At 36.8% G+C, this 22,616-nt stretch overlaps 2 protein-coding genes and 1 long non-coding RNA gene across 4 annotated transcripts in view; 1 reads left to right on the top strand and 2 right to left on the bottom strand.

Annotated features, from left to right (window-relative positions):
* LOC139970099 (uncharacterized) overlaps window positions 1-22,616 on the top strand; it is a 377,392-nt gene that overhangs the window by 245,479 nt on the left and 109,297 nt on the right. The gene's annotated exons all lie outside the window — the stretch shown is intronic.
* Window positions 1-22,616, bottom strand: part of LOC139970066 (uncharacterized) — a 114,899-nt gene that overhangs the window by 23,042 nt on the left and 69,241 nt on the right. The gene's annotated exons all lie outside the window — the stretch shown is intronic.
* LOC139970024 (uncharacterized) overlaps window positions 6,292-22,616 on the bottom strand; it is a 28,477-nt gene continuing 12,152 nt past the window's right edge. For both annotated transcript variants that reach the window (XM_071975562.1, XM_071975561.1), the window contains 11 exons: window positions 20,675-22,158; window positions 18,601-18,818; window positions 17,761-17,837; window positions 17,171-17,223; window positions 16,571-16,690; window positions 14,008-14,216; window positions 13,416-13,492; window positions 11,860-11,924; window positions 10,874-10,921; window positions 10,316-10,341; window positions 6,292-8,461 (listed from right to left, as the gene is read on the bottom strand). In XM_071975562.1, coding sequence (XP_071831663.1) covers window positions 8,371-8,461; window positions 10,316-10,341; window positions 10,874-10,921; window positions 11,860-11,924; window positions 13,416-13,492; window positions 14,008-14,216; window positions 16,571-16,690; window positions 17,171-17,223; window positions 17,761-17,837; window positions 18,601-18,818; window positions 20,675-22,158 — 2,468 coding nt within the window. In that variant the 3' untranslated portion in view covers window positions 6,292-8,370. The remainder of the gene's footprint in view (window positions 8,462-10,315; window positions 10,342-10,873; window positions 10,922-11,859; window positions 11,925-13,415; window positions 13,493-14,007; window positions 14,217-16,570; window positions 16,691-17,170; window positions 17,224-17,760; window positions 17,838-18,600; window positions 18,819-20,674; window positions 22,159-22,616) is intronic.

Genomic DNA, 22,616 nt, shown 5'->3' with positions numbered 1-22,616 from the left:
TCATAACTATTAGTTTCTTGAGCTGTTTCTTGACTTCGACTGCTCACCATGTAGGCCTAAAAGAGTAAAAGCAGGGAACTGCTAGAGTAGCAGCTCCCTGGTCGAACTATTACGCCTGATGCAAAGCTCGACCGTAACCTATACTATACAGCCCATTAGTTGTGAAAAGTTCTGAACGTAAAACGAAGCACTGAGTTTTGTATCACACAACACACGAAAACGCGGCGTAATACCGCATACTACTGACCAGGGAGTTGTTCCATAACTACTCCCTGTACTGCCACAGACAAGAAACTATGCAGGAATTTCGCCAAGGCCACCGTTCAAGTAACCGAACCCGTTTATTGCTTACTAGCCGTAAATACGGGATTGCCGAGAAATTACGAGACAACAGCGACGATCCGATAGAGGGTAGTATTGATATTATTTTTGAATCGGGTGGTGTGAAGGACAGAATTTACGAGGAAATTACGAGCGATCCCACCTTTAAACAAATGACAAAGATTAGGATGATAGAAGGGTGATGAAAACTTTGTAATATCCTCACATGAGATTCTAAAGTTTACTATGAGCCTGACAGGAAGTAGACACTTGACAACATGTAACATTGCGCCTATTTCAAGAGTGCCGAGGATACGAAGATAATATCTTAGATTAACGCTCTATCCTACCGTCGCCTGTATTACATACTAATATCACATAACTCACTGATCTGTAACTGTCAGCTTCAAACAAATGTATTACAAACGAACAACTGAATCTTTATGTTAATATCTTAAAGTTAGAAAATCACCAAGACTAGTTTGAAGTCTCTATATCGATGTATATTGTAACACTTTTATCCAAACAAACATGCCTTAGTCCGGAGCGACTGCAACGGAATGCCTACAGCGATATAGACTATATGAATATGCGTTGTCTGTTATACCAGACAGTCGTATATCTGTAAATCAGCTTAGTCTGTTCTTAAGACAAATCCCTCTATGACATCGTCAAAAGTGATGTTTCAGATATAGGATTAATTTTACCATTTCGGTCGCGAGGGATAATTCTTACATCAATAATTGTGTATAAAAAAAATCAGATTAAAAATCCCCATAACTATAATCTGCTATATCTATAATCCGGTCACACGTACATTTTTTCAGACATAACGATGGTCCGACCATGGTCCGACCACGGTACAATTTGCGTGTGACCGCTCTCTACTATGGTCTGACGATCGTCCGACCATCGTCCACTAAAGATGGTAATTAGCATCATTAGCCCCGAATTAACCATGGTCCGACCATCGTTAGCAGAAATAACCATGCGTATCACCTCAATTGCGTTGTCAGAATACACATTTTAGCATAAACACTGACCTCGGCCGGAAATCCCCGATTTCAATCCCTTGACATAGCGACGCGTGCCTAGATACATACGATGTAAACAAAACAAACCTGCACTGCACTGCATACTGTACACTAATAAGTGAACGGTACATACACACGTACGGTTTCTACCACAAAACAACACAACAATCAACACTCCGGACAATTCGACAAGACAACTCGCAATGGCGGCCACAGCTCGCGGTAAAACCTGGGAGGAACAAGAAGTCCTGACACTAATTGATATATTTTGGGGGGAGTAGATACAGAGTATGGTGGAAAACACCGGGAATAAGGAGGTGTTTAGAATGTGTGCGGAAATGATGGCGAAAGAGGGATACGAACGGACGCATACACATTAGCGTGAGCAGTGCGTGCTGGGATTGCATATCCATAATATTTCGCTGTGTATTACGAATGAATATGCGCCTACACGCTCTCTGTCGGCGAACAGCGGCTTCTTGTCTTTGCAGGAATGCTTCTTCCAATATGTGACGCCTCCTTCGTAATACAAACCTCATAATAATAAAACAATGAAAGCGCTACTGCAAATTGAGCTTCCATCGCCATCATCTACTACTTACATCTAATAACCCCGCGAAACATCATCAAAACCGTGACCCTTGACCGACCCAACACAACTGCGCATGATAGCGTTGCAAAAGCATAATTAACTCACCGATGCATGTGTTCGCGAATAACGATCGTCCGAATATAGTACAACGTCGTGTGAGTACGTGTGACCGCTACCGTAGTTAGTTTAATGATGGGATCGCTCGTAATTTCCTCGTAAATTCTGTCCGGACTATAGTTAAGAAACGATGGTCGGAAGATGAGATTTTATACGTGTGACCGGAGTCTTAGTTTTTTTTTCTTTGCTTTGCTGTAAAGTTTATTCAAACATAATGACTTGGATCCTGTTTGTAGATTATTTTTAGTAACATAAGTTTTCAACAGTTCTTTAATCTTTTACTTTCTGATATTTATGTTCATATTAATGTACATATTTTTATATGTCTTTGGTTCTCCTATTAATAAATATTGTATATTTATACTGGTGATAACGGAAATGAAATGAACAATATTTTTTTTGCGGAAACTCTAAGTGCACATGTTATTTGAAGAACGGTATACTTAGCAATATTATAGAAGGAACTATGAATCTGACCGCTTGCATTAACCTCAGCAGGATTTTAGAATAGAAACAACTTCAGCTCAAGTTCCTACATGTATAAGAAGGTGAAGCTAGTATGTATATGTGTTATGAACAAACTGTGATAGGTGTTATTTAAGTTCCGATGCTGGTTAAAGAGCAACCAGGTTTCTCATGCATCTCATGCATCTCATGCATCTCATGCATTTCATGCATCTATCCAAGTTATAATAATTCATCAAACTGATGAAAGCTTTTGGGTGCTATTTGATGGTTATTAAGTCGATACTGTTAACGAAACCAGCTAAGTTAATCTTGTCATCCAACCATTGCTGTAAACGGATCATCCAACTTCTCCAAAGGAGAGTCTACTGCACATCTGAGATACTCTTTAACAAATTGCAGAAATCAATATACGGCACGGCACGGCACGTGGTTAGTATATATATATATATATATATATATATATATATATATATATATATATATATATATATATATATATAAGGCGCGTATCCAGGGGGCGTTGGGGGCGCGCGCCCCCCGGGTAAGAAAAAGAGGAGAGAAAAAAGAGAAGAAACAAGGGGAAAAGAGGGGGAAAAAAGAAAAGGAGGAGAGGAAGGAAGGGAAAAGAAAAAGAAGAAAGAGAGAAAAAGGAGAAAAGGAGGGAGTAGAAGATTAACGCCAAGACACCGGGAAGAGAAAGAGGAACAGTGACATACGGTAATTACAGCGCTGATCCATATTATATACACAGGGTAGCCAGTGACAGATCGAGGATTACGGAGGGGACGTGCACCTCACCCTACCCCTTACACCGACGTTTTTTTGACGTTTCCATTTTTCCTCTCTCACTAACGTATCTATATGTATACTATATATAGTCTATTATAACCAACTGTGGCTGGTTTTGAACTCGACCGAGTCGTCGGGGAACATGACCCCCCCCCGAGCAAATTTTCTTTATGATATCGCTAGTAATTTCAAAATAGCAAATGCTTAGATGCAACTTACAAGGCCTGGGAAGTGTCATATCCAGCGATCTGGGGGGCATTTTCGGCCAAAATTTTCTTGTACGCTTCGCGCCAACTCATGGTGGCGCTACGCTTACCTGCCTACAGGCTTCGCCCCTCCCTTGGCAAATTACTAGCTACACGCCAATTCAAATTGGTATAGCAAAGAGCAGATGTCACATCATATCAGCATCAAAACTGTCTATGTGTGTTGTCAAAGACGTAGGAGCCAAATTGGATTTGGGGGCTGTAACGACTTGCCCGAAAAATGTAACCAAAATTTTTCGCGCGCGAAGCGCGCGTTCAACATGTTAAGGTCAATATCATATATGTAAGAATCTGTTATTACATCGCATGCCATCGTGTACCATACGGTCGGTGAAAGTTGCACAGTATACCGCCGGATGCTAATGTAAACAACGAAATGTCTTATGTAGATGGAGAAAAAGCATACAGGTCCAATTATGTCAAAACTCTCTTTTACATTAGTAATGGCGAATTAGTCGGCCAAGCTTACAACTTTATTTTAATTACCAAGGAGATCATTTTTAAACTATCCATTTCCTTAAGCTACATCATTGCAATTTATTTTTCTTTCAGTAGGTGCCCGAAAAATTCTCAGCATATTGCCCGAATTTTCAGGGCGAAATAAATGGTTGGGGGGGGGGGGGGGGCTGCAGCCCCCGCCTCCTACGCCTATGTGTGTAGTGTTCGGTTTCGAAATATCTGATACCTTATATCGGAAATATCTGCTATTTTTCATTTGAATTCCTTCAACCAAGTTTTAATAGCTGTTATAAGAGGTTGCAATATTTCTACACCAATAAATTAACTGTGTCGGAATTTTAGAAAAATTCCTGACCAGCATTCTTCATCATACTTCGCTCTACTCGTTCAATTTTGACCTGTCTGTTAGGGGTTCAAGGAGGTTTTTCTATATTGCTTGTCTATAGATTGAATTTTCTGCAACATTATGGGTATGTTTTGAAGTGATTTTATTCACGAGAAAAGTGAATTTTCAAATTCTCAACAAGTAATGGGCTTAAAACCTTGAAAAGTGGGGCTTTCGGATATTGTGGGCCGTGACGTATAATAACCTACAAAAGCAATGACCCATAGGACATGCAATGAGGTCGAACATGATGTGTGACTGGTGACAATCTTCAAAAAGGTTATGGATAGAAAAAAGTTTTGGGAAATACTTGGTTCTCAGGCAAAAGTGTACATCTGGTTGCTCATTTTCAAGCCCGAGAAGTGCCATTTCCGGTGATCTGGGGGGTATCAAAACCAGAAATTTTCTTGTACGCTCCACACCAACCGATGGTGGCGCTCCGCTTAGATAGTAATTCGCGCCCCCCCCCCCCCGGGTTAGAAAATCCTGGATACGCGCCTGGTATGCCTTCACAATTTGCCCCTTCCTTGGAAAATTCCACAATTTGTTACTAAATATCACCAAAGAAACGTCAGAGACTTTCACCGAAAGTAGTTTTTACTTTTTCAAAATGAATTAGCTAGACGGACTGCATCCGTAATGAAATTTGGTTTGCCGATAAAAAAGGAAATCAGGGCTGTAGCAACCAGTTACTATATATACATTTACACATCTACATATAGGCCTATATATATATATATATATATATATATATATATATATATTTATATATATATATATATATATATATATATATATATATATATATATATATATATATATATAAAATATCACGATTTATGCTAACAATTTTGGGGATGAAAGTTGCTAAGCGCCTGCACCCAAGCAAATGTCCCCCCCCCCCTTCCCAATATTTGAAACAAATCGCCGCCCCTGTCAAAAGCTCTGCGAGAGCTCGCTTTCGGGAACACAATACAAGAGGAGAAATGAGTTTTTGTCTTCTCTTTTCGTACTATATCTCTTCCTCCCTCCCCCTCCCCTTCCCCTATAGATGTCACCATCAGATATATTTCTAGCCATCCGGTCCTTTCAGAAAGAAGTACTTTCTCTCGTCGGTGAGTACTTTGATCAAAGTAAAAATTTTATATCCAAATATTCAATAAACCACCAAAGCAGGTGTCCATTTGTTAGCTGAAATAAGTTGCCAGTAGGTTTACATAATCAATCCCTAGACCATCCAATTATAGGTGACATTATAACTAAGTATCCAGTACTCAATTTGACCTGTCACTGGTTATCTGTATAAAGTGCCCAAATTGAAATATATCAGGACTTCTACTTTGGTTAGTCTAGAAGGCTGTTGTGTGTATTTTCTTACGTATTATTATAACAATTCCACAAAAAGAAGTACTGAAATGGTTATAACAGTTGTAACTCAACCAAGTATTTTGTTCAGCTAGAATTCGAGCTTTAAGTTTGGGAGTCAGGACAAATTAACATGAGTGTCTATGACTTGGGAATCTCTGTTATAGCATTGATCAGGTTAATCCTTGAATTGATCTCGTCCAATTTATCTAAATTTGGATCAATGAGACCAGTCCATCATGACTACCACGTACACGACTGGTGAACTTTCACATCCTCCTTATTTCCTCACTAAATCATATGCACCCATGCTTAAGGCCTTTCTTTTAATTAGCCCTTCTTTGTCAGATTAAGAGATGGTACTCCCGATAGCATAGAGTAGCGTGGGTAAGCAGATAGGGAATACTGATCTTGCATTGAGATTTAGTAACGGTTAGGCTAGGAAGCCTTCAAATCAGTTTCAATAACTCAAATAAATGATTAGACAGGTCAAGATAATTATCTTTATGTATTCTCCCATATTCCTGAATAAGTGATTTGAAGAAAAAAAATGAGTTCTCTCAGGTAACTTACAAAGTGGCCATGTACAAAAATATTATTATAAAACATACTGGAAAACATCAACACTTTAAAAATATTACTATTGCTGTAATTAATTAAATACTTCAAAGAACCAATCACAAGTGAAGTCAAGATGTTTCCAGTAAGCTCAGTCTAAAGTACACGCATGTTTCCTGACATTAAAAGTATTTGCCAAGAGTACCATTGTTCTGAACGACTAAAATGTAGGTGTTACAAAATTCAAATTCCCAGCCTGTTCATTAAATCCAAAGTTAAAAACTGGAGTTAATAAGTTCCAAGGATGCAGCAAACGAAGTTACCTTTTACGGACTTTAATGTATTGCATGCTACAATATGACATTCTCTTAAAAGGAATGTAAGAAAGTGTATATAACAATAGTAGATGCAAGAGAGATCTCATGAAGTGTTAATATACAATATATAACTGCATTGGCAATTATAGTAAATTGCCTAAAATATCAAAATTGATTACAAATAAAGACAAAATGAACGTAAACCAATGCATTTTTTCTAAAGGGTAGGGATTTGATATCAGAACCAGAAAGTCATTGTGAAACAAAATGATGACTTTTCACGGCACAATAAGTTGGCACAAAAGGCCTGCCATGGTTAACAGAGAATATCTATCAGTTCATGGACCAAAAGAATATGCTAAATGCTGAAAAGCTTCATATGGCCTACTACTAACAAAAACAAACATAATTGTAAACATGTTAACAAATTGAGGTAACATTTTGTGTTTTGTGTGTGTGAGTGTTATTCCAGATGTAATATTGTAGTTTCTTGGGGGATTTTTTGAAATTCGACAATGCGAATATAAAGTGAGTTTGGTACGTTTAAGCTTAAACAGTATAACAAAGTTCTACCTTCCAACTTTCATGAGATTCATAAGAATAATATTACAAGTCGAATTGTATCAGTCATAAACTTGCTCGGCTGCTTAATTCTCTGCTTGAGACTTGTTAGATTTAAATTGTTTGATCTCTTTACCATTTCTAAGTAGTTGATAATGGATTCTTCTCTTCTTGATCATTTTTCCCTACAATAAGACCTCGAATAAGCTATGTTGTAATCAAGTCTCCACCACATCAATATAGTTGTTGGTAATGATGTAATAGTGTAATTTAATGTACCATATAGCAAACGTTTAATATTATTCTTTATACCCTTCTTTACTTAAGTTACGAATGTAAAGAGTGTAAGTTACGTATATAAAGAGTGGAACTGAAAATTTCAATGTAATGTCATTCAGTGCATTGATAAATAATTTAAAACAAAATTTTGAACTGCAAAATTGTAAGCAATGGTTATATCGAATGAAAATGGGCATGATTCCTGCATGGCCACACGATATGCAAGGTATCCATTTGAAAAATGCGCCCTTTAATACAACTGCCATTACAGTTTACCTGCCTCGAGCATGTTAATAGGCTCTCGCAGTAGATCAAAGGAAATTTGAGCTGAGCAAGTGACTTTTCCACGCTTTTTTCCTTTGCTAGGCTTGGCGAATAAATTACGCAAAACACAGGCTAACATTCCAGACTAATCACCTTGAAAGGTGAAGAAGTGGGCAGTGACGAAAAAAAATGAACTGCTTTCATACTAAAGGGCGGTTTTTCAATGCATAGCTTCTGACTAGCGACCCCAGAAGAAATTTCAATATAGGAATCATTGAAAAATTAAGGCAGGGTACCTCAGTTTCTATATCGCAGGAGTTGTGATGCTGAGGTGACTGGTTCAAATCCGTTCCATAGAAATTGTTATTTGGTCTTTTCCATCCAAATGAGCATGCGTTATAGTTTTGTTACTCAATGTACTTGAACATTATACCTACTTAATCCAATCCAAGAATGTTGCACTTATTTTTTTCATAAACTTCAATCGTACATTCAGTACCAATGTTATAAGATCGTCGTTGATACCTGTACTGATTTATACTGATCTGGCAGTTAGGTGGCTGATTTATACTGATCTGGCAGTTACGTGGCTGATTTATACTGATCTGGCAGTGGGCAGTGGCGTCTGTGTATCATCATCTGGTACCTTCAGTTTCCTTTCTCTAGCCTTTTGACAGTCTGTACCCCTGCAGTAAGATAAATTGCAACAGTTGCAACGAAATGTTAACATAGATCTACGTTACAATGCAAATAAAGTTTAACATTGTTTTACCCAATTCTATTCAAGAAAACATAGTTTTGACTTTGCTGGTTTGAACAGGCTGCAACGACGTCATCTCTAATTCATTCTTAAAAAGATATTGTTACGTAATATATATATATATATATATATATATATTGTAACGATTTTGGGGGTGGGGGTTGAGATTGGGTAGCGTTAGGCCGGCAGGTTAGGATATTTGGCCGATGGTGTTGTATTTTGATTGGCCACAAAGTCGGCGAAATAGCGTGGAGTCAAACACAAGTAGAAATTATCCAAACAATCCAGATAAGTATAAAACGGTTTATTTCCGCAACTGACTATTAAAATAAACGTAAATGGACTTCTTCGTCCTAAACAAGGATAAATAAATCAGCTCTCAAATGCTCTAAGAAGTAACAGAAAAATACGGCGAGAAGTAAAAGTAAAACGATGAAATACAGCTTCAGAGGCCTGCTCTAAATGGTATTGGCTTCACGGCGTAACCTGCCAAAATACCAAACAACGCTATAGACCTTGCTGTTCAAGAACTCGATTAAGGTGTCCCCTATTTCCTTCGAAAACATCCTTATATACGGGATCTAATTTACATAAACTTACAATGGGTCTCTTTGACTAAGAATGGTTGATAAAAGAGTGCAGCTTTCCTAAGGTCTAATAATCCCCCCGACAACGAAATACATTTTAAACCCTTAATAGAACATTAGCTAAAAACATCTGCACCCATCCCATATGAATGAATTTTACGATCGTACGACATACTGTTACGTAATGAATATTACCATAACGTTTGTGATGGCGGATAATCCGCATAGTGGCAAACAATGGTCTATGCAGCGCGCGGCTAATCCTACTATTACTACAGTAACAAAGGGAATACCTAAGCCAAGGGATTAACCCGGAGAGCCGCTCCGCAAGGCTCCGCCACTGCTCCCCATACGCTCCGCACGACCTTGGCCAGAGGTCGGCCCGAGCGTTACACTCGCCGCTCCGCAGGGCTCCGCCACTGCTCCCCATACGCTCCGCACGACCTTGGCCAGAGGTCGGCCCGAGCGTTACAATATATATATATATATATCAATTACGTATGTCAGTCACTGCATCCTATTTGATATACACAACCTACATACAAGTGTGTATCCTACTATTACTACAGTAACAAAGGGAATACCTAAGCCAAGGGATTAACCCAGAGAGCCGCTCCGCAGGGCTCCGCCACTACTCCCCATACGCTCCGCACGACCTTGGCCAGAGGTCGGCCCGAGCGTTACACTATCATGCTGCTTCACGGGGGGGGGGGGGGGGTTTGAAGTAACATGATGTATACTACTCTCTTGTTGGTCAAGCCTGTCTATAGAAAAACAGTCCTCCTCAAATTCACTCAAGCATTAATAATTTGTTACTTGATAGCATAAACTACCCCAAATACTGCCATAAGGATTCATCCTTGACTGCACCTATTTAATTGACCAGTCACCTGTATGATTGTAAACACAAGTGCTCTCATGGCCAGTACTACTTTCTGGTGTGCGATGACAAGTTTGGCTTGACACTGAAATGATACACTGTGTGTTTAATCATGAAATTGTGCAGAAGAGCGTTCGGTATGGCTAGCATTACCAACTCCTGTAGATATTTCAATCTCCCCTGTTTTTGGCCAAAAACAGGGGATTTGGGTGGTATTTGCTATAGGCAGGGGTTATCGTAATGATGGGGATTTGTGTATGTTAACTCAATAAATCACCAATCGTAAGAAAAAATGCACATAAAAATAACTTACTGCCATACTTCCCGGAATTCGCTAACCTGTATAAAAGAAGTCAATCATAAATGATAGCTGTAAGTTTATTGTATGACAAAATAATTCAAATTTCAAAAGTATATGGCTGTTAGGGATTTGTGAAATCACATTGTCAATCAAATGAGATTAGAAAATATGGAGCAATCAACTTAATGTTACCCTTAATATTACTTTTTCATAGTAATACGAGTTAAAAAGAGTAACATTAAGAAGCTAATTGTTTGTTATGTCTAATGAATCTGTGAATCACTATGTGTTTTCTAAGATCTAGTAAGCAAGCCTTATGTTACTTATATAAAGATAGCAAAACTCAACATTTCCTATTTGCGATATGTAATCTATTCTTTTGTGTTCAAGGTGCACACAGCGACCATATTTTTTTTAATCGTCCCTTTTCAAACATTATTATATTTCTACACATGCCAACAAATGTTCAGATTATTTTGTAGGTTAATGATCAATCTCCTCCATTACAATGTTCATCGAGATTAAACCAATGAATCTGTGTATTGTAATACATTATACTTCACTACCTACCTCCTTGCTGTAAACTGCATCTGTCACATCGAGCGTACGATCATCATACTATAAGTTAGATACAATAGGAAGGTTTACGAGCTTTACCAATATGACGTCACAAAATCACTCCAACAGTTATGAGGCGAATCAAGAATTTCTTTTCTTTTCAATTCAAACAAAGAAGGAAGTATGCTACAAAGAAAAATGTTACTTTGGGATGAATATCAGAGATGCTTGGGATCAAAGTTATATCAATAATATCTGTCATGTGACACTTTGACGACACTCTGATGACGTTAATATTCAAAATGCAATAAGGAGCATGTATCTGGTAATTACAGGAGCAAAGGTGACAAGAATGAATGATCTATCAACTGTTCTTTGTTGCCTCTTAATCTTTTTGATATTTATGTAATGGTATCGTAGACTGACGCTGATCAAAAGTTAATGCAAAGACTATACGATACTGGTCACACACGCAGCAGTTGTAACTGACAGTGCGAAGCAATTGATTATGGATTTGAAAACTCAACTGTTATACAGAAGATAATTGCATGAGGTTTTCATCTACTACTTTCAGGCAAGATGCACGATGGTACTGCAATCAATGTTAATTTAATGTACTTGAGTGACCACAAAAAACACTCTGTAAACTAACCGGTTAAACATTTACCATATACCCCCTGAACTGTTAATTGACAAACAATCAATCGATACGAACACTGGTCAAAGTAAGGTTACACAGACATGATGTTATTCTGTTTAATTTTCTTGTTGCTTGATTCAATATGTGAGTCCACCTCAACAATCTGAGCAAAATACATTGATGCATCTTACCTATCAAACTGTTCCTTTCTTTTATTGATTCACTTTGAAAATCACTTAACAGTCGTTGGGGAGTTCCAATTCTTTGAATACATTAATACTTCTTTCCAGATAATTATATAACCAGTTGCCAAGCAATAGGTTAGTGAAACATGTTTTAATAAGTTCTTAATACTCACCATCCATCGACCAGATTCAAGGTTGAGGTCATAAATTTTGCCACTATCGTACGGTAACCAAGTGACTAAAATGAAAGAGGTTACAATGCCATGATAAACAAAATAAAAATAAAACATGATTATTTCACTCTCAGACACCCCAATGACCTACACCACAGTCACATAAGCCTTGAGCAATTTATTGTGAAAAGACTGTACAAGAATCTGCTACACCAAGCTATTTTACATAATTACATTAACATGTAGAACATGCGCAAAACAAGGCAGAAGGGCAAGTTTTGCCATCATTCTCTGTTCTGTTATCGAGTCAAAAATGTAACTTTCATTTATGCAGAAAAAAAAAGCTTTGAAACGGGATAAACCAGTTTGTGTATCATTGTTTCTTTAAAACATTTAACCTGAAATTCTTTAGAAAAGCATAACATTAGATAATAGTTAGATCCCCTTCACTGGCATGTATCATGCAAAGGCAAATGTTTGATGCACAGCATATGTAACATACTGGATGTATTACATGTAAACCCTGATCTGGAGATATTCCCAGTCTTAAATTACCCTCACTGCATATTATTATTGTAACTGTAGAACTTCCTGAGGGTATCTAATATTAATTCAGTCTGGTTCTTAATTCCTCACCATTATCTCTGTGGTGGTATGTTTATATTTAGACACCTAGTGTACAGTATGTATAATTGTCTAGCAGTGACAGACACTCTGAATACAGAAGTCAAAACAACAACATCTCAGCCAGCTGTACCACCTCTCTTGAGTCTTGTATCAAGCTTATTACTGCATGTAGCATGTATTAGAATATAAGACTACACACTTTAACCTTCCCAACCATACCATGAATAACATGTCCCAACAGGGGATTGTTTCCTTAGGTAGCCGCCCTGACCTGGTACGAAACAGCAGAGGGAGACTGTGCTCTCTTCCACCCCCTTCTTTTTCTCCACACATTTCTGTCTGTGTCCTCCAGTTTACTCCCTACCCTGATACCTTAATCCTCTCTTTGTATCTCCTACCGCTCCTCTTCCCGTTTCTTTCTTTCTTCTCTCCATCCCTTGTCTATTAATCCTCTTACATCTATCTCTTTGTGTTCACCCTGCTCATTAACCTGTCTGTATTATGTGTGTGTTTATGTCCCTTCTGTTACTGATACTTTTCATTTAGCCTCTGAAGAAGTTCCTGCTACTGTAGGATTGAAATGTCAGGCCAACTTATTTTTACCTTCTCTTACACAGGCTCCTTAGTGGATAAGCAGCATGCTAACAGTTTTATTTCATTTTGAATATAAAACAAGTTAGAAGGCTTGATGTCTCCATCATATCAGAATCGTCTATAAGTATACATCCTTTGCTTGATGTTTCACACATTTAGTTTCTTATTTTAATGATAACTTCAGGCAACCAATGATAAGTAATACAATTTACATTATTGACTACAATGATTGGATGCTGTAATAATAGTAATCAGTATCAGATCATAACGTTAATCTACAAACTGTTGATTTTGATCAATCGACAGAGGTTAACCTGAGCATTTGCATGAAGTACCTTTCACTTTCCTTGACTTCAATATTGAAGGAATATCCTCAGCAGCAATAGACTGGGGCAACAGACAAAATAAGAACCTGTGAAATAAAGCATAACCATGAGTCGATCAAATGCCTGATCACAATTCATTAAAAGTTATCCGATTTCATTTTTGGTAAATTTTTCAGACGATTACTGTCAATGACCTGAATGAGTAAAGCATTGACAATAACACAGACTATAAAGCTAACCTGTATATCATATATAAACAGTGAGTAAAGCTATTCATTAAGAGGAAAGTCATTCAATGATAAAGCATTTGTTTTGTGAAATATTTGAAATATATCTTATTTTCTGCCAAGTCCCTAAAATGACAATTAACTCGAACAAAGCACCACTCCTCACGATCCAAATGTAGAGTTTAACAACAAGGCGAAGGTAAAAAATCGGTCTGTAAATACTCAATTCAGAAACAATAAAAATCTGTCCTGTGAGAGTTTCTTTCCACTTGGCAAATAGTGATAAAACTTTGTAGGTATTTATGCCTATTTAAAGTGTGAAAGTGGTATCTAGGTACGCATTACTAAGATACGATATTCATTGAAATACTCACATTAGCTTTTCCAATCGCTGTGAATGTTGTGCAAACATCAATATGCCAACAACCTCTGTCTCTGTCAGTTCTCTTCCCTCCTCATATGTATCTATCGATAGCTTCTTTAATGACACAGGACAGGACAATTGCAGCCCTGAACAGAGGATGATGTTACCAGCATCAGCCTTGGAGAAGGATTGTAGAAGCTCCAGATGGAAGATGGGGATCTGAAGGAAGGTAACATACGATTCAATCAACATTGAAATGATTTAGAGCTATATCAATTATTTATACGATTATAACCTACTGTGGCCAGTAACTTTCCTGAAGGTATATCACTTATCCATCTTAATACTAGCATAAATCCACTCCTCGCATTATTACGATTAGGCTCAAGTTTGTTTATTGAAATCTAACATTAATATTAACAGAAACAACATTTTTCTTCACCATTTTTAATATGGGTTGATCCAACTTCTTTATTTAACATAGTACACAATGTATAAATAAATGCATGAAACATAAAATGGGCAAAATGACTGATATATGAATGATAACCAGGATGAAATATGGGCTGTTAGACTAGGAATGTAGTGAGAAAATTTCTTCATATGAATTAGTTATGTTAAACGTCCTGTTGTTATTGTGTCAAACCACACACCTTATGAATTATAGATATTGTCACTGCAGAGTGATATGTAATCTTTAAATCATCTTGTGTTATGTGTGCCACTAGCTGGAGTACTCCTTGGAAAAATAATTCATTATGATATGATTATCTTATGTGTACATTTAGCGTGAAAGTTAATACACTGTGAAGACCAGTATGGTTACTAGGATTAAAAGTTTAACAGCGTTTGAGTCCGCTCACAAAAACTTGCGTCCCTGTAGTCCTCCATGAAAAATGTAATGTAAACTACCTCTACAGGAACACATAATACTGAGCTATAATGAACCCTGAAAGCACATTGGCATGTGCACAACAAGAAGCCTATAGTGATAGGTCTATGCCATGCACAAAAAAAGCATCAAATGATAAACCTGTAACTATTACACACCAACAAAATGACTTTTAAAGTTCCAAAGCGAGAAATTTTACCGTAGACTAGTTAACCATACTGTATATGCTTTCCTAGATCACACAATCCATCCTACTGCATGGTAAACAACTTCCTTACAAAGCATGTGTGAAATGTTATAGGCTATGCATATGCTTTGAATGTTGGAAATTCATGTTAAGTAATAGGAGTGCTTAGAGAGAACACGTAAAAGTAAAAACACTGCACGTTTAACTCATTTTATTGAGCCCCTTAAATTTTGTAGAAAATATAAATAGATCTCGACGACACAAGAACACTTTCCTAAAGGCCTTTAACTACTTGCTCACAACTTTTATGAAGCCCTGTCGTAAGTTACCATTAACAGCTAACCAATGCAATGTTATTCATAAGTTTTATTGGAAATTGAACAAAGTTTTCCCTTTCCTCAACCACCATTGGCAAGTTGGCCCAACCCCGGCCAGTTCCAACCCATTGCCCCTTACAGTATGTAAATAACTCTTCACACAAAGTCCAATAAAAACTCAAGTTTCAATAGCTACTTTTTACGATGTATGAATGTTGCACAAGAAAAATAAATCAGTGAGGCACATGGTCAAAGACAGTGCGAAACCTTTGCAACAAAGAAAGTACTGCGGCATGAATACTTGAGCAACTCTCAATGCGAAGAGAACAAACGTACTGTGAGGTGAAAATATTTTTTTAGTTTCCGAGATGTTAGCTTCCTACAAAATTCCTAACTTGTCTCAACTCACAATTTTTGTTATCAAAACAAAGACTCAAATATTACGTGATATCGTAGAAAAAATTCAACCAAAATTTCAGACCATGACTGTCAACAGGGCCTAATGTTATGATATTTAAGTGCACACAAATCAAAGCTTATAGCACAAACATTGTCATCTCTACACGGGAAAGTAATGTTAAATTGTTGTTAATTTACATAATTTGTTTTCATTGAGCACTACAGACACAAGAATGTTTCCAGACAATAGGTAAGGAACTATTAGCCAATCAGATCATGGGAAGTTTGGAAAAGAACTATGACTATTGTTTGCATGTAAATCTCTGTAATGTAAATGGTTGATTGCTATGATTTATTTGCTTTAAGACAAATTCAATCATCAGAATGATTGGAAGAAATTTTGGTTATCCTGAGGTTTGGAAAATAATGTTCATTCAAAAGATATTCATTCAAAAATTTGTTTTGTTATGTTTTGCATATACGTCTAGTTGTGAGTGTGTGTACTTAGGGTTTCCATCCGTGTGACGCAATGTGAAGTGTTTGCGTCCATCTCTGAAACTTTGCGTTCCGGATGCAAAATCCTGCATTCTTAACACTGTTGAAGACAATGAATCAAATTTTCAAATAATTTGACTGCAAAATGCAAAATGATACTATTGTATCTTCATAAAACACTTAATAACATAATGGGGATGAAATATCTAGTACATAATGGGGATGATGTATTTTGACATACCTAGTCCATCATAGGGATTTTGATATTAGACTACTGACTTACATCATTGTTAGATGCGTTCTTCAGTAGCTGCAACGTACAATTCTGTTGTAATTTACTATCTTTAGTCCAGATCTGTAACCTCTCTGAACACAGTGACTCAATAATATTGATATTATCAAGCTGAAAATAAACACAAAATGAAGCAGTGTAAACTTATCTCTCTGTTTTTACTTTTTTTACTATTCTAATTGTAGCATCATTGGTATTACTATAGCTTAAAGAAAATCCATTGTTATGAAAATAAGTCAAAAACAAATCCAGCAAAATGTCCTTTTCATACTACCACACTTACCACTATGTACAGAAAAGTTCAAAATACTCTCAATAGAAAAGAAACGTCATACAAGGTTTCCTTGAGTATCTTCAGTTGATTAATGATCTGAATTAATTAGTAATCAAAAATGTCCAATGACCAACTCATATTTTAAATATTGTTTCCACAATCTAGAACTACACATTATTTTCCCTAAGCTATGTCACGATCTCTGTCGTTGTCTAGTGGTTGTCGGCATTTACACTACTGTACTTCCAACTTGTTCTGCACTAATGGACACACACAATAACAAAAAGCCCTGGCAACTAAAAAGAAAAGAATCATACCTCCCAATCACCAGAATGGAGATTCAGGCTGTAACCGTAGTCTCGCCAGTATACTATGATGACAAGTATGTAAAAATATGTTAAATTTAAAGACATTTTAGGATTTATGAAGGAGAGGAATTAACTTTTTCACATAAATGAAACGGATACCTCTACCCTAAAAATGGAACACTTAAGACCTTTAACTTTGAATTTGGTGCTTTTCATCCAATAAATATGGCTTGACTTAAAACGACACTATTTCGGTGTTTAAACTTAAAGTAATGTTCTTAAACAAATATCCTAAGTATAGGTATGATAAGTTAATAACATTGCCATTACAGTAACTTGTACCAACGGAATGTGTCGAGCAGGACAAATCAGTTGGCGGTTAACACTTACTGCTCCTGAAATCAATGTAATCCTCCTGACAAAGCAATTTATTTTGTCATATTTTCTACTTTTGCATCATTCTTGCTTTTACCAAAGGCTTACAATCTGCTTTTTGCACTTCTTATGAAAATGTTACAATAAAATTATCTCTTATATCAACTCCTTGATGACTAGATTTAATCAAATAATCAACTAATACTGACAGAATCGATAGTTACTTTTAAGTTTCCTAGATATCATCTCTGCATTGATAGACTCTTGAGAGGGCGAAAGAGGCAGCAGACATTCACTGAACCTTTGAAGTAGAAAGGAAGAAACAAACCAACATGAGAGAAAGATAGCAAAACAGTCTTGCTATGAAGCCAATTCCATATAGGAAATGATTAGGAATGTGCTTCAAAATGATTGGAATGGAAACACCCTACTGTGGACATTATTTTGCTGTTTAATATGAGCAAATGAGCCCATAACTGCAGGAAGGTAATAGTGTAATGTACAGTATGTTTAGGCTCGTCCTTAGGTCGTGCTAGGAGTCCATGAAAGGAATTGGTGTGCAGACAGTCAGATAGAATGTAAAATAGACTTGTTTGTAATACAATTCCACGCACAGTATGTTGTCCTCCGTTTTTAAGAGTGGGGGATTATCTCATACTACCACATTACTGATTAAATCCTCCAAAATTCATGAAGAAATTTGTTGGGTTCAATTACACCTTGGCCTCTTTGATGATACTTATCATATCATGTAAGACATTTTCCCAATGATATATGAAAATTATTCTTACCTTCCAAATTCACAACTGTCATTGTTTTTTTGTTATAATTAATACTGTGATGGCTAGTCATACCAACATTAACAACTCATCTTTTTTTCATGATTGTAACACTAAAATTTCCGATTATAATGTATTTCTTGATGGTACGTCATTTCTAATACAAGTTTTTTTCAGAGCTCTGTGTTTATCATCATTACTTTGGTAAATCAGTTATTTAAATGTAACAAGATAGAATACTTGTAGGTACATAGTATGATAACAAAATCATGAGATTCAACTTACGACAGCTCCTTAACAGACTGACAACGAAGGGCAAAACAGAAGATGTTTGTTAACTGTATCTCTGATATTGCATACGGTTCATTTCCCTCCTTCTCAGTCTCTATGTGTATCTTTTCTACTGTCACTAAAGGACAGAGAGAGAGGCCAGATTGGAGTAAAATAGTGTATCCATCACACTCCTTGAAGGCCATGGTCAGGTGTAGGCAGGCTATGGTAATCTGTTAGAGAAATGAACAAGGTTAATGTATTGTAGTTATCCTCTACTGTAGTAAAAGAATCATGCTACAGTACATTATGAACGGATGGAGGGTTTTATGTAATTGAGCATATCGCAGTGGCAGATCGACGGAGGATGCCTGCCTGCTTCTGGACACTATTCTACGTCAACATGTGGACACTCCTAGTAATTATGCAAGGATTTTTGTTTTATGGACTTCAGTTCTGCATTTAATACTATTTGCTGTTCTAAATTACTGGACATTATGAAGGCGTACGTCAGTGACAATGTAATTATACTATTTTATAATTTCTTGTTTGATCGCACAGTTTGTTCACTGTAACAGTGTCAACAGTGATACTCTCGTTAATAACACTGGTGTTCCACAGGGTTGTTGCTTGTCCCCATTACTTTTTGAAATTTACACTGATTCATTAGTCTCATATTATGACAATGTTTATATCTTGAAGTATGCAGACGATACTGCCATAATTGGGATGTACACCGATAAAAACCCACAGTGTCTAACAAATTATTTCGCAGCCATAGAGTATACTGTGAATTGGTGCAAGGATAATTATATGCTTATTAATGGTAAGAAAACCAAGGAAATGATTGTTGCTTTTCCTGCAGTGCAAAGTCATGCCCCATTGTACATTGACAATAATGTGATTGAGGTTGTATCAGATTTTAATTATCTTGGATTAACCTTCAGCAGCTCGCTTACTTGGAATACCCACGTGAACAATATTGCATCAAAAGCTAAACAGAGATTATATTGTATTCGTAGGTTCGCCGGCTTTGGCTTAGATTATGATAAGCAGATTTGGCTTTTCATACAATGGTGTTGTCCTTCCTTGTGTACTGTGGCCCAGTTTGGTTATCACCCTGTTCTAAAGGATAATTAGACTACTTGAATAAATCCATCAAGTTGTATTCTACCATCAAGGATGATTTCACTGATCGTATAATATGTCAGTGTGCTTCTTCTAATAGTCGAGGATTCCGATCACCCTCTCTTTGATTTTTACATGAAACCACGTAGATTTTACACTTTCCCACGTATGCGGACAGAACAGTTTAGGCGATCATTTTTACCTAGAAGTATTAAGACTTCGAATTGTATGATACATAGATAACTTTTATTAACCCTTTTTTGAGATGCTGTAGTCCATTTTATTATATTGTCATTTTATGATGAATATCAATAAATTTTACTTTACTTTACTTTAGACCATACAATTACATTGTGAGGTCAAAATGACATTTCAACAGTAGCTTACCATGGCAATGAAACGCTACTGCATAAATCATTGCGTTTTCCTTTTAGTTTTTTGCAGTAAAGGGGACCTCAAAACTTAAACTCAAATTATTCAAATATTTTCAAGGTTTGAATTGTCTATGTCATAGTGTGTTCATTTATTACTGGCAGTATGGCCACATGAAAGCAATAAATCAAGTGACACTATTGGTAACGACATCGACACTAAGTGTTGTTAGCATTTGATATTGTTTACGTTCGTATGGTCATAAAGTCATTATTTGGGATTCAACCTCTGAAGATATGTATACAGTTGGGAATCTGATCTCATGAATCGATTGCTATTATATAACTTTCAAGAAATGCAAACTGGAAAAATCAAAACAGGACTTGGCAGAAAAATAAACCAAGCACTTAAATACATGAGAGGGCAAAGGTTCGAATCCCGGTGGAGGCTGGAGTTTTGCACTGTTTTTTGTAAGTATAAGTACACACTGATTATAATTCTATTGTACAATAACAGTACAAGACCGTGACCACATGACCACAAACCTGAGGAAATATGTCTTGATTGCAGTGAAAGAACATTACTTCACCTGGTTTGCACTCGCGAATTCCAAAACTTGTAAAGTTGATCTCTGATGTAGTTGACTGTCATCGCCATGTACGTGGACCACTTTAGAGGCCAACTTTGTGATTGCATCAACAATATTCTCATTTTTATAGTCTTGTTCCAGCATACACATCATAGCAAACTTTTCATGTTTAAGGTTGTTTTGCAGATAATTTACAATTTTACCCGAAGCAGTCTTATTAAGACCACAGGCAAATCTGTAAACATAGTGAAGTTCAAAGGGGTCCAAATAACGGAGCAGTTCAGCTACACTCTGGCTCTCTGTTGTGGCAGAGGTTAAAGATTCTTGAGATAGATAATCAGCAATGTAGTGGGCAGCATACCACTCACAGAACAATTTGTGGCAGAATCTGACTTCCTTTTTGTAGAGAAATTGATCACCAGTCAGAACTTCTTCCTCAAAAAATATTCCAGTTTTAAGATACCGCTCATAAAAGTCATCCCCAAGTCGTTTTCTTAGGGAAGAACTATCCCACACAATCAGTTGGTTTCTACCGCTCAATGCCTCAAAAGCAACCTTGTTCAACTCATCATGTTTTGAGCCAAAACATACCTTTTTAACTGTTTTGTTCATCAAATGACTATTGAAGCAAGCTATCACATTACGAAAGAAACTAGTAACTGATTTGAATGTCTTCAAGTCTTTGTTCTCGTGGATCATGTGAGCAAACAAAATAAACAACAAACGAACTTGACACAAGTCACCAAGTAGAGGGTTTCGTTGGAGTGTAAGTATTATTTCCCTGGCAGCTTGTTCGTCACCCTGTACAACTGCTTTTCGAATGTATTTATCTCGGATGTCCTCGTTGAAACCTGTTAAACGTATTCGATCAGTATGCGGTGCAAATTCTTTCGGCAAGTAGAAAGGCCTGGTAGTCAGAATGACGTCTATTTCCTGTAACATTTCTCTCCGAAGGATAAGAGAAATATCAGTCTCTTGATCATCTTTATCAGGGTATTCGTCAAATCCATCCAAAATAACCAATACACCTGAACAATTCTTTATGATTGATTCCACTATAACCTCACTCAGATCTGAGTCTCTGGGTAATATAAAACGCCGTATTGCTTGGTATATTGACTTCACCCCTCTCAGTTGTCTTAGCCGCAGGTAAATAAGTATCGATACGTTACTTAAAGGGGATTTTGGAACTCTTTGGCACCAATCGTATGCAAGCTGTAGTGTCAGTGTTGATTTTCCGTATCCAGGCTCACCCTCTATAATTTGCCTACCACAATTCTCAGGTTTCTTTAGTAGTTCATGATGTGACTCCAAAAGTTTCCACATTTTGTTTCCATGTGCTTGTTGAACTAACCGTTCAATGCCGCTATAAACATATACTTTATCAACACAGTACATTCTGTCTCTGATGTAAGGCAATGGTTGTACGGAGTGATAAAGTATCTCATATTTTGCCTTTAGTTCCTTGATAAATTGTTCCTCCTCTGTAGGAAACCAGAAAAGTGTGATTAGTAACAATCTTATTTGATATCAGGAACAAATACAATAATGAAAATGGTCAGATGAAAGTTTTTTTTTTTAATTGGAATGTCATTATTGGTAGCTGCTCAACCAAATTTTGCTGTAGAAAATGTCTTGATATGTTAATTGAATTGCTTAACTTTAGATTCGTTCTCAAACTAAATGGTTATTTGAACCGCTGCTTTAATTGCAAAGAGACAATCGAATCCAACATTTGGCAAAGATGTGTAAAAAAAAAAACTTCTTGGCCCAGACCATTTGGGAGTCATCATTGGGTCATAACTGATATCTGAAGTGGGGCGCATTCTGATGTATTCAGAATGTTCATATCTTATTTTCATAAACCATAAATACTGAAATACAAAAGGAACCGTGAAATTATTGTGTCATTTATATATCCCCATTTGGTAAAGTTAATTGC

This window comes from Apostichopus japonicus, chromosome 7 (assembly GCF_037975245.1).
Source record: "Apostichopus japonicus isolate 1M-3 chromosome 7, ASM3797524v1, whole genome shotgun sequence".
Classification (NCBI taxonomy): domain Eukaryota; kingdom Metazoa; phylum Echinodermata; class Holothuroidea; order Aspidochirotida; family Stichopodidae; genus Apostichopus; species Apostichopus japonicus.
This window is presented reverse-complemented; position numbering and strand designations above follow the sequence as displayed.